Source organism: Mus caroli, chromosome 6, assembly GCF_900094665.2.
Source record: "Mus caroli chromosome 6, CAROLI_EIJ_v1.1, whole genome shotgun sequence".
Taxonomy (NCBI): domain Eukaryota; kingdom Metazoa; phylum Chordata; class Mammalia; order Rodentia; family Muridae; genus Mus; species Mus caroli.
This window is the reverse complement of record NC_034575.1, coordinates 106,500,997-106,514,722: the sequence shown is the minus strand read 5'-3', so window position 1 is coordinate 106,514,722 and position 13,726 is coordinate 106,500,997. Positions and strand designations below refer to the sequence as shown.

General features: G+C 38.6%; 1 protein-coding gene across 6 annotated transcripts in view; it reads right to left on the bottom strand.

The window, feature by feature from the left end:
* Grm7 (glutamate metabotropic receptor 7) overlaps nucleotides 1-13,726 on the bottom strand; it is an 867,793-nt gene that overhangs the window by 170,039 nt on the left and 684,028 nt on the right. For all 6 annotated transcript variants that reach the window (XM_021164768.2, XM_021164769.2, XM_029478551.1 and 3 more), the window contains exon 8: nucleotides 5,159-6,094. In XM_021164768.2, the coding sequence (XP_021020427.1) occupies nucleotides 5,159-6,094 (936 nt within the window). The remainder of the gene's footprint in view (nucleotides 1-5,158; nucleotides 6,095-13,726) is intronic.

Genomic DNA, 13,726 nt, shown 5'->3' with positions numbered 1-13,726 from the left:
GAGAGGGAGAGGGAGAGGGAGAGGGAGAGGGAGAGCGCATGAGTTTAAAGCTGTACAATTCCTTCCAGCTGGATGTGCTGGCTCGTGTCTATAATCCATGGCACTCTGGAGGCAGATGGAGAGAGCATGGTGAATAGATAGTTTAAGGCCAGTTTGGCCTCCACAGTGAATTCCAGAACAGCCAGGACTGGAGAATGAAATCTCCTTTTTCTCAAAAAAACCAAATGACACAACAAACAAAACAAATGGAAAACAATAACAAAAAACCTAAGCCCACTTGGTTGGTGAATTATTATCAAAATTAAACAAAGTACAGTCACCTAGGAATAGGGAATCTCTACTCTGGAACTACCCCTGTCAGACTGGCCTTTAGGTTATTCTGTGTGCCATCTTCTTAATTAATGGTTAATATGGGTGGGCCCAACCATGTTGGGGAGTGCCTCCCTGAGCAGGTGGCCATGGGTTTTATAAGAAACCAATCTGAGGACTGTAAGAAGCAATCCAGTAAACAGATTTCCTCCACAGTTTTTGCTTCCAAGGTTGGCTTGTCTCTATGTCTTACAGAAGTCTAAGTCACACAAACCTTTTCCAGATCCAAGTTGCTTTTGGCCATGGTGTTTATTACAGAAACAGCAAACTAGGAAACCCACAAGAAAAAACAAACACAACAAACCAAAACCTCCAGTTCTAGTCTCTTAGTTTGGTGTGGTGACAGCAGCTATGTGTTACTTTTTAAGACAAACTCTGGAATTTGAGAATAGGACTATCATATCCCATATAATTCTAATCCCATTGGTGCAGGTTACACTTTGTGGTCATATTTTGGAAGCAACCTCTTATGTGTGAAAGACAAAATTCTCATTTTCTTAGAAATATTCCTATCTCCCTCTCCTACTGTTCCGTCTGGGCCCAATGCTGGTTCAGATGTTTGTTATCAATTGCCCCAGTTCTATTATATAATGGAATAATACTACATTAAAGGAAAGGGATTATCTCTTTGAAGTTTTGCTATGTACCCTGGTGTTCTGATTTGTGTGGAAGCATGGCCCAAAGACAAGATACTAGATCACACCTTGCCATCCTTGCAATCTCTTGCAACAATGCTCTCCACCCTTCATTTGCTGGAACGCATGCCTCCTCTTCTTCTCACCATATCCCTACCCAAACAGCAACATAACATCTGTGGCCTCTGATCCCCACCTGTCTGCCAAGTTCCATTTTCCTATGTACAGTCAGGCTTGACAAAGCTTATGCCACTCCCCACATGGAAGATACAATTTAAAGAAAGGCAGCTTTTGATGCCATGGGTTCAGCCTGATGCTTGCAGCAATGCCACCGTTGTCTTTTTTTTTTAACTGCTCAAACACCACAGTTCACTTTCTCAAACTATAGCTATAATGTTACCAGAGAACATGATCTTGTGAGATCATGCACCAGACCGTTGATTGACTATGTACTACAAACTTACCTAGATTCTTAAGATAACATATAATTACAAAGCTTGAGAATGTATGGTTTAGCTATAGGGTTCCTAAAATATTGACAACATGGACTTTTGTGTGGATAACTCTTTCTAAGAATGTAGCCACTGACGACAAATCATTGCTTTTCTTAGGGAACAATCTAATCCTTGAGTAGACAGTGCCACAATATAACAACATAATAATGCCACAGTACAAAAAACAATCTAGCCTCTAACATGGTATTATTTCACTACTTGTACTATTTTGTGGACTCTCTACAGTCACGCCTATACATAATTCCCAAACCACAGAATCTGTTACTATAGCCATAGATTAACACCGCTATCTCCACTGTAGGCCTTCCATTCTATCAAGTCTTAGGGTAGCAATCATCAATCAAGGGGACAGTGATCTCTTATATTATCCTTGAATTTAAAAAGTACATTTCATTGGGGATGACATTTTACATTCCAAATAAGAACTTTGTTTGGCCTCTGTGTTAAACTAATAAAATCAACCAGTGAGATATTTCAGAGCTATCCCTAGCAGAATCAAAATGGATTTCAATTCTACAACACAGTAAATAGTTACTATGGAATTTACTGCTTGCTTTTCTTCCCCAAGACAATGGAATTCTTCTACTTGGGGTGCTTAAACTATTAAATCAGAACAAAATGGAATGTCTGTGATTCTGTAAGGCTGCCAAGTTAGCAAAAAAAAAAAAAAAAAAAAAAATGCAATTTACTGTGACGTCTTTGTTTTTTTGGGCAACTTGCCTTTTTGCATAATTTAAATGCTATGGTTGCATATTCACAGAGTTATTTTCTTAATTGATTATTCCTGTTTTCCTAGCCATATGCCTGTCATTAGAACATGTGCATTTTCATGTAGAAACTCACTGTTCCTGGTTGGCAGTTTAGTACTTTTAATTGTGCCAGTGAACCATGTAAAATAATCACAAACCATAAAGAGTATACAAAATAAATATGTTTTGTAAAACTGAGGGATTAGAAATCATATGGTCTGAGGATAGCTGAATCTCTTCCATGGTCTGATTTTATGAGCACAATTTAATTAGCAGAAACTAGAACCAATGCATTGATTTCTCCAAATCTCTTACCATTTTCAGGTTTGTAAAGTATCATATATGTGATTTTATTTGAAAAGACTCTGCAGTCAAAAGTAGATATGACCCAAAACAAAGAAGGAAATAACACAAACAACACAGGGATAACATTTCCAAAGCATTATTACAACAAAGTACTTCTAATGCTACTGTAGCTATACCTTCTGTTTAGATCACGGAGAAGAAGTACATAACATATAAGAAGACATACTTTCAATGTAACTGCAACGATTGCTGTGTTTTATATCACCAAGGATTAGTACGTAGGATATAATTAATGCCTTTAACTTGCTAGACATGACATCATTTTAACAGTAAAAGAATTATCTGCATGAGTTTTGATGGCAGGCATTGTTCCCTCCATATATATATATATATATATATATATATATATATATATTAGTTACCAATACATGTATATATATATATACATGAGTTTTGATGGCAGGCATTGTTCCCTCCATATATATATATATTAGTTACCAATCTACCAGCACACATTTACAATTTCTTTTATTTCTATTGCATTTCAGTACCCTAACTCATATTTTACTATTCCCTTGGCCCAGGGATAGAGAAAGGAAATAAAATGAAATTCAAGTTGGTTTCACAGACAATAAACATGCATTATGAATCTGAAAAATACTGTTGGAAGCAGCCAGTGTTCAATGACTATATATTTTAGAAGAATTTCATCTACAATATTTTATGAGGAAAGCTATAGTCTCTAGCCATTCAGTGCTCTTCGTTGTCTTAGTCTGAGAATTCTGCTTCATTTGGTGAAGTATCTATTTAAAAAGGACAAACTTACAGATGTGGAATCATACAATTTAGGTTACTGACGTCATCTCAGCAGGAAAATCAGCTAAATGCCACTAATCTTTTAGAAACAATACACAGAAAATGTAGGTTTTAATAAATTACTAAACTGGTTTCTGGCAGTATCAATTTTATATGTTTTATGTATTTAACTCAATCCCATTTTCTCCATCTAAGACTCTACACATATAAAAGCTTTGTACAAGGGCCAGAACTGTGAATCATCACATAAAGGCACTTGCTGTCTGACCTAGGGCTAGTCCTTGACACTCACATGGTAGAAGGAGAGAACTAGTCTCTGCACATTATTCTCTGATGTCTACATGCATGTTATGGCATGGATACATGTACCTGTATACACACACACTAATGTAAAAATCAAAATAATTAACATGTTTATTCAAATTAAATTACAACAAGATGACTCCTGATGCTCAATTTCTAATAACACTCTCTCCTGTATGAGTGACTAAGGACTCAGTCTCTATTCTAACATCAGCCACTCTACCCTGTAAGAGCTGCCCACACCAGTTGAGGAATTTCCACATTGATATTTTAGGCCTTCGTAATTTGCTTATATATAAAACTGTAGCCAGATGAACAAGTGTAGAAACTAAGTGTATATACATCGTATGTAGGATCAATACTGCAGGGTTACCTATTTGCATATAAATGACAAGTACAACTTGTCATTTATACATTATACATTAGTATAATGTATAATGTATTTATACATTATACATTAGTCATATTTAAAACAAAATATGAGGGTCAAGTAATTTATAGATTCATTCATTTATCAATATATGTAGGGATATGTATACTACCTTTATCTTGCACCAACCTCAATCTATGACAGCCTGATCTATCTCTATCAGTCATCTATCTATCTATCTATCTATCTGTCTGTCTGTCTGTCTGTCTGTCTGTCTATCTATCTATCTATCTATCTATCTATCATCCCATCTTTCAAGCTTCTCTCAGAAAGTACCCTAGATCTCATTATGATTGTCTACTGGAATTAAGGTGTATTAAATTATCAGGAACCTGATACAGTATAACTAATGCTCTTACCCATAAGCTCATCTTCAGTAACAGTCTAGAAGTGCTATTAAGAAGACAGAGCATCAATGCTGTGACCCTTTAATATAGTTCTTCATGTGTGATAACCTCCAACCCAAAATTATTTTCATTGCCACTTCAAAACTGCAATGTTTGTATTGCCATGTTGTAATGTAAGTAACTGTGTTTTCTCGTGGTCTTGGCAATACCTGTGAAAGGTTGTTCAATACCCAAAGAGGATATGACCTACAGGTTGAGAACTCCTGATCTATAATGGTGCTATTTATGAGCATAGTACATTTATACCCAGCTAAAACATAGGTAACAATGCCAAATTCTATCCTAAAGAAACATGCTTATAAGCATAGAAGTTCTGAGTGAGTAAGAGGGAATGTTTTATTTAGATTAGATCATCTTGTCTTAGATAATGCCTAATCATGCTAATTTTATAATAAACATATTCACTTGGAAAGGTCACATGTCATTAGTTGTCAGTAGGTTCAAGGAAAAACAGCCTACTGAAAATTCTAGACTCCTGCTCATTAGCCTATCAATCCAAGATTTTTTTCTAATTTTGTACCTTCTATATAGATATAAATCCCTTTAGAGGACACAATCAATTTGGTTTTAATACATGCAAACCTAGACATTTCTGGAATGCACCAATGAGGTGAACATTTTCACTTACCTTTTCTGCTGATTGCGCTGTGCCAAAAAATATTGGGATGAAGGCAAGCCATACGATACAAGTCGTGTACATAGTGAATCCAATGGGCTTGGCTTCATTAAAATTCTCTGGCACACCCCGAGTCTTGATGGCATACACAGTACATGTGACCATGAGAAGAATGCTATATCCCAAAGAACAAATGATCTGAAGGTCTGTGATGTCACATTTGAGAACTCCCCTGGCTTGTTCTGGGTTCATTGTCTTATGCTCATCATAGTCTATGATGATGTTGGGTGGGTCAACCCCAAACCAAATAAAGACACCTAGAAGTTGCACCGATATTAAACTGGAGGTAATTGCCAGTTGTGATGTTGGGCTTATGAGTCTGGGAGCTGTCACCGATTTCTTGCCCTGCTCGAATATGCGATAAATCCGATTGGTTTTTGTTAAAAGGGCTGCATAACTAATACACATGCCCAAGCCCAAGAAGACACGTCGGAAGGAACACACTGCCACATCTGGTTTGGCAATCATTAGGAAGGTGATGATATAGCAGAGAAAGATGCCTGTCAATAAAACGTAGCTGAGTTCCCGCCCAGATGCCCTAACGATGGGTGTATCATTGTAGCGGATGAAAGTTGCCATGACAAAGATGGTGGCAATGATCCCCAACATTGCCAGGAAGACAGGAATGACAGCCCAGGGAGAGTGCCACTCCAGTTTGATGATTGGGATGTTCTGACAGCCAGTTCGGTTCTCATTGGGCCTCTGGTCATAGGGACAATGCTGACATGTCATCTCATCAAATTGATACTGGTATCCATCACAGGGCTCACAAGTCCAGCAGCAAGGGGTTCCCTTCTGTGTCTTCTTCCTCTGCCCAGGCTTGCACGGCAATGTGCACACAGAGGGTGGGATCTCCCGGACTCCTTTGCCCCACTGCATGTCCTCTATCTGTATGTAGCACAAGAAAGGAGACAAAGCAGTCAGATCATTATAAAAGAGGAGAATCAGAAAGAACAACAAAGACAAACAATACCAACATTGCTGCAGCTGCTAACACTAATGCATGAAATTCCATAGACCAGCTCAAGAGAGATATAAGGAAATATATCCTTATATCCAACTACATCCCTGACGAGGTGAGCACATAAGTGTCAAATTGAGTGGGTGATGGTTGGGCACAGAAACATACAGTAAATATGGAAAACAATTCACCTCTCAAATTAGTTGTTTTCACACACACAGGCTTAATATTTTACACAATAGTGCAGTAATGACTACCTGTTCCCACCCCATTCCAGATTTTATAGACCCTGTAAACTTCCCTAATAGAATGGTCATGGACATTGACAGCTGAAAGAATAGCTAGATCCATCTGGTTCTTTATCTGTGAACAGCAATAGTGCTCATTATTCTAGGCAGCAACTGAACTAGGCCTCTTTGCAACCTGTAAGAAGTATTGGATAAGGAAATTTAAGGAATTGTGTGGTCTGAAAACATTTAAAGGTTTGCCAACTACCCCTCTAATGAAAAAATTGAAACTGAATCTCCGTGGCACAGCAGATAGGAGAAAGTGTATTGGCTCTGTCGGAATATTGGCTTTCTGGGAAAGTCATTACAACCCGCAGTGTTCTGGGAAACAGCATTCCACACTAGGAAGAACTTTGTTGTAGAGCTGAATGCCCTAGTCCCTTGTGGCCACCACTCCATCTGGCTTCCTTTCTTGCTAAGGGTTCATCAGATTCCTTTTCTACCCATGGGATTGTAAATTACACACAGAAGCTGAGGGCTGTGCACAGGATTCAGACCTGACCAGAAAACACACTGTAGTGGTTCACTAGCTTGAGCAAGATAGTGGTCTCTTGGAGGGAATTTCATGAGTCTTGCTGAGATCCACACCCAGATTATCCATTGAGCTTGGCACAGGGCCTGAGAATGAACATCCCTAACACAATCCCAGGTGATGCTGCCCAGATCTATTCAGGGACCACTAGTGTCACATTTGAAACTCTGAGCCATGAGATCCCTGTGCCCCTGACACAGAATTTAGTTTCACTTCATTTCCTGGTATTATAGGAAATAAAAATTATTGTCCTAGTTGGACAGTGCTTCTGGTGGCAGGAATACATGCATTAGCCAAAGAGTCAGACAGAGAAACAGAATGGAGGGGGCTATCTGAGGTCTTGGATGTAGTAGTGCCTGAAGGAGGCATTGCCTTAGACTATGTCATTGTGTGAGATAATATATTCACTCCTGACTGACACATCATCCATGGTACATCAGTAGGATTTATACTTCTATTGCCTGTAACTAAGAGCCTGAGAAAAAGTCACACTAACTACATAGTTTCAGTAGAAGCAACCTTAGAAAGATAAACTTCCAGTTAATTATTTTACAAAATAAATTTCATCAAAGAACTAAGGCTGATTTTCATTAATTGAATTTTTAATATTGACCTAATTGGAATTTTAATATAATTGAACTTAAAAAAAAAAACAGATTAGAAAGATACTGGAAACTTCAAAACATTTTTAAATCAATATATTTTTTTAGAGATAAGGGAAGAAGGAAATGAACCTTTATCAGTCATTGGAATTTTTGTGCTGTTAATGTAGAACACAGTGCAGAGCAGGAAGCTTGCTCCCATCAATTTTTATATATGAGCAACATTTAATTTGTGAACCAAAAGACCTTATTCAACAAACAGCCCTGCATGAATTAAGGGATAAAACGTCATAACTTTGTAACAGTTGGATTTAAACTTGAACCCGAGCCCCAAGAATGTTCTGAGGACTTTGGTGTGAACTCAATTGCCTGAGCATAAAATTCAAGTCAGCATGAATAAATCTAACTAAATATGAGCCATAATAATAAGTTCATTCGCAACAATTTCTTTTTGAGGCAGTAAGTCATTGGCAGTCATCCCGAAACCATAAAATTAAGGAAATAAAACTTATAATAAGACAGAAAATGATAGGCGATAACTTTTCAAGTGTCAGATTCTAAGAAGTAGGCACATTTAAGACTTTGCTATTATTAACACAAAGACTGTTCGATGTCAAATTAAAGGAACTGTGTCATGGTCACTATAAGACTAGTGAATAAAGCCAATAAGTGAATTCCATGAGCTGAATTTGTGGCTGTCGGGCTCCAACATTAGGCATTGCAATGACTCCAAATATTGCCACCACACTGTTTTCCTCTTGGAATAAAGCAAATGCCTGGTGAATGCAGGAAATTTTTCTATTCTTCTCAGTGTATCTAAATATACACGACTCTAACCACAAGCATTACAGTGAGTGATTGCTTAATTTGTTTTCAATTTTCATTTAAAGTTGATTTCAACTCTGTTTAATTATGTATATTAAAGCATCACAGTCACCTCTTGCTCCAAATGAACAAAAATCTAAATTTACTCCCTGGGCTACTAAATAACATGATTGAAAATATTATTCCTGTCCTATGAAGGTGACAAGTGCCCTAGTTTTCCAGGAAATGAGATGCACATGATTTGGCTATGCCTACTGCCATCTATTCAGATATAACACTTTACTTTCTATGAAGAAAATCACAGCTACAAATGCTCACAAGGAACTACTGGAAAATGCTAGTCATTTATAGTTGTAAAAAAAAAAAAAATCAAGGATGGCACCAATGCTGTTTGCAAAATGGCCATAGGATGGTGAGTTTCAGTTTCCTCTGAACTCTGCAACAGCGTTTCAATTAGATGCGAAGCCAGATTTTAAATATAAAATGTTTGAGTTAAAAACAGGGTATATGACATCTTACTTAAAAGATATGGGTTTAAATTACCAGAGAGGGGTATGTTTTTCTCCAAGAAAACTGAAGGGACTCTGGCCATCTGGAACTGGTAAGTATGACACTGGCAGGCCTTGCTCTTCTTCCTTGTTCTCTCTGCCTTGATGAGATCCATTAGACTACATTCCTAAAGCTAGCCCCCAAGGTCTATTCCCTTATTTGTCCATCCCCTCTTCCTGAGGCTGACTGCCAAAGTCCAGCTGTCAAAGTATTGAAGTCTAGCAATCAAAATCCCCCCTTGGCTCACCTAATCAACATACCCAATTAAAATGAAACACCTCATCCTAATAGCGGTTTTCCCCTTTGTTCTTTATAAACTGCCATTTTTCTATGAGCCACATTTGTTTTCTCTCTGCAGTTCTTTGTCCAAGACAAATATCCTTTTCTGCTGTCCCTTGTTCCCTTCCCATTCCCCCTCTATTTCCTGCCTTTGTCTCTTATTCTCTACCTTTGTACCTCTGGGACAAATAAATCCCCTTTGTGTTTCGAACTTGGTCTTGGAAATCCTGAGCCAATACCATTCCTTTCAGATTGAACTTGGTCTTGAGGTATCTTGAGTCAACTCTAATGTTCCCTACAAGATGATGCTCACTGATGATAAAACGATGTTAGGGTGCCCTACAAAATTTTGACTCAGATTTGGTATACAGGACCCTACCCCCTAACACGATTCTCACAGTTGCAGACATCCTGATGCCCTATCTACTCATTCAACAGTGGTTGATTGGGAGGGAGCCCACCACCATCACTGTTGCCCTAAACAGGTTATCAGTCATGAAGTGTCCCGTGTCCCTGCTCTGTCCTGTGGGATTGGGGAGACTGTACCCCCTATGGCCTTCATTGGTTATGGTAAGTTCCCTCGGGCAGCCAATGCAGACATTCTGTTCAGTTTCCTTTGGTTGGAAGTTTTCACTTCACTTTTAGTGGCCACACTTCCAGATTCCAGTTCCCCTTCCTAGCCCTCAGAAAATCATGTCCAACAGGTCCTGGATTTCCCCTCAGACTATTGTCTCCCTCTTGGTGAGGGATCTTGAGCAACACCTCTTCCCTCCCAGAGGTTTTCTTAGGGGGATTGAAGATCAGAGGATGTTCTAGGCTCTTGATCCTGACCCAAGGACACGATTAGCAAAGGTAATCATTCCCTCCATCCCAACTGAAAACTTCAACATCCACCCCAAAGTACCAGCCCTTATATTCTCTATGATCCAAACAAAATATCAGTCTTTACAATTTAGTGGGCATAAGGACTGAAACAAGGAGATATGTTCCTCCCTCCCTCTCTGACACATTCAAAGTTATAATTATTTGATAGTTGATCTCAGGATCTGGCTCCCAGGGAAGAGCTGCTGAGATCCTCATTCTAGGCAATAAATAAATAAATAAATAAATAAATAATAAAAAAATAAAAGGACCTTTACATCTGGTACCAATAATAAATCCAAGTCATGGTGCACAGGTGCATAGGCTGCTTGGATTGATTGCTAAGGATTCATAATGTGGATGTGGGATTAAGAACAAGGCTACAGTTACCAAACTTTGTGCCCACATGATGTTTTGAAATATTATGGTAACTTTGTAACCATGAAAGGATGATCCCAAAGAAAGAAGTTCATTTACTTAGGAGCCAAGATACAATGCACAAGGGTGATAATCATGGACATGCAATTTACAGAATTCATCCATTTTAACATCCCCAAAGTTATAGAAATTTGCACTAAAAAAATTAAAGAATGTTGCTTTTCTACATTTTTTCGTCCTTTTCTCCTTCACACTTGATTCAGCAACAATAAGTACTATGAGCTACTCAGCTGTCATGTGGTACATATTCTGCTTGCTTCCTCGGAGCAGTCTCCACTCAGCCATGAGGGCTGCTCTTCTCCCCAGTGCCCCTGACATCCATATTGCTGTCTGCCAGTTTATGGCATTAATAATTCTTGTGATAAATATCTTATCCAAAGGGCAGCCAAGCTCACCCTCTTGAACACCAAATCTGAAACCTTTCAAAGGCAGCAGAATGATGAGTCGTATCTGGACCATACAGATGTAAAAAACTATGTCACCGATGGCATAATTATGTGACCAAAATCAGCCTAAGTTCTTTTGTGAAACTTTGAACCTTAAGTGACAAATTTTTCTCAATGGCAAGTAACTTTCCAAGGACAGTTTAGTAAATACAGACCAACATTCTAAGGAGTAACTGTTTTCTAACGTTGGGTTTAGTACATGCTGACTGTCCAACACATCAACATGGACAGTAAGTCCATTATACATTGACAAAGACACCAATGGATGCACAGATAGTTGGAAACTCCAGAAGAAAAGATAAGTGGAAACTCACATGACGAGAAACACTTGTTGACCTTCTGATCATTTTTAGTGAAGTGGATGTCAAAATACAGATTTAGACAGGCAGGCATGCAGGGTACTTCTGAATTACTCTCAAGCAATAGAACAGTATCATGGTGCTCACTGGCTCCACATCTTTCACCTGAGATGCTTGGTGGAAAACTATGTTCTAAACCTTGAAAAGAGTTACTCCACGAAGTCTGTGTAGACCTTAGAATGGCTAGAATCTTAAAAGCTAACTGGTTACTGCCATACAGCAAAGAACTAAATTATATAGACAAAGTTTTTTTATTTGTTCCTTGATGTGTCCATTTTCATCTATAAGGCATTTGTTTCTTCTCATATGCACATACTTTCTATCCAAAGGATGGATCGTCATGCTAGGACACTTTTCCTGGTGAAATTCCATTTCTATATTCCATCAATCAACCTGGCTGCTGCTCTAAGTGTAAAATTGCCAGCAATATTATTCTGACTTATTAGAACATTCATAGAATGAGCTAATTAACAAAAAGCGTCCTAATTGAAATGCCATTTGTTCATTAAAATACATTGAGTCTGCTTTATGGTGGAGGGAAAAACCTGTTTAAAAATGAATGTACAGGAAAGTAGAGCTGTCTACAAAAGGAGAGAGCCAGTGTGACTTCTAGTGAGGACTGAGAATGTGGGAGCTCTAAGAGGTACACAAGGCTTCTTTCTGTATTAATACTTTTCTCTTGCAATGACAGTGTGCCATGACCAAGGCAACTTATAGAAGGAATAGTTTACTCAGGCTTACATCCTCAGAGAAATGAGTCCATAATGACAAGGGTGAGTGGCAGGAAGGAGCTGGCATGGGGGTTAGAGCAAGATGACAAGGCACATCCTCAACTCCTAGCACAAAGCTGAACAGGCAAACAGGAAATGGCAGGAGGATTTGAATCTCAAATCCTCCCACAGTGACATCCTTTCTTAAATTGGGATGCACTACCTAGACCTCCATAAACTGTGCAAGAAACTAGGGAATAAAAAGACTACGAGTGACATTTCTCATTCAAGTCTCCACAGATTCTGAAGTATCTCAATATGTTTTAAAACTCAGGCCCTATTTTTAAACAGTTGGCAGTTTAACAAGACTAGGAGAGAATTTCAAGGCTTCTACATTATAATAAAAACACTCATTAATGCAGATTCAACTTCTTCACAACCTGTAATTGGCAATCATCCTTTCTTAATGTACTCTAAGAAGCAAGTCTTGTACATGCTATCATCAGTATTTTTCTCTTCACATGCAATAGACTATACAGGAAAGGACTCATAGCTTCACCCGATGTAAAGCCATTGAAATCTTAACACCAAGTCAACTCTAAATTTAAGTCAGTGTTGTAACCCTGCTTGTAGATTGCATTTACTGGAATCTTCCTGGGGGTTCAAAACCTTCTGAAGGTTACAACCAACCTTCCTCTCCTCTAGGCCTTTGAGCTTCAGTAATAAGGCAGCAATCTGATCACAGAGCTAGGTTCAACAGAGAGCTTACTATGGTTACTATGACAAAGTCTATGCTATTTAATGAGTTTAGCACTAGATCTTGGATCAGTGAGATAGCTCAGCAGAGAAATGTGCTTGCTTCTGAGTCTGAGGATCTCAGTTTGATCTCCTGGACCAACATGGTAGAAGGGAAGAACCACCTGCTGAAAGCCATGTATGCACCATGGCATGCATGCATACATGCTCACACACACACACACACACACACACACACACACACACACACACTGATAACAGCAAAAATAATACAAATAGTGAATTAGAAAATAGTGACACTAAATCATCTACTCTATTTTTGTCCTTGTTAAATAGTACCTCTTAGCCATCTGAAATTTTTACTTGCTTATTTAAAAATGATTGGTTACATATTAGAGTTGTAAATCTCCACAGTTGGGAAGATGTCAGCACTTAAGCTCCATGTTTCCTTGGTTCCAAGGATTTTCCCTGAAAATATTCCTCTGGCCTTTCCCTAGTCCCTTCTTGCCATGCATTTCCTGGTAGCTGTGATAGCTAATTTTGGTTGTCAACTTGACTATATCTAGAATGAGCTAAAACCCAAGCAACTAGGCATGCCTGTAAGGGATTTTCTTATTTGGATCATTTGAGGTCAGAAGACCCATCCTAAATCTGAACCACACCATTTTGTTCAAGCTTACCCTTGTTCTTGCTGGTAAGATCAACTATAGTAACTACAAGGCCCCTGTTGAAGCATTCCTTTTCTGGTATTAGAACCCACATCTTTGTGATTCCAAGATAGACTGACAACTAGAGTTGCCTAACACACACATACACTCTCTCTCTCTCTCTCTCTCTCTCTCTCTCTCTCTCTCTCTCTCTCACACACACACACAGTGTGTTTCTTTAGAGAACCATGACCGATAAAGTGGCTAT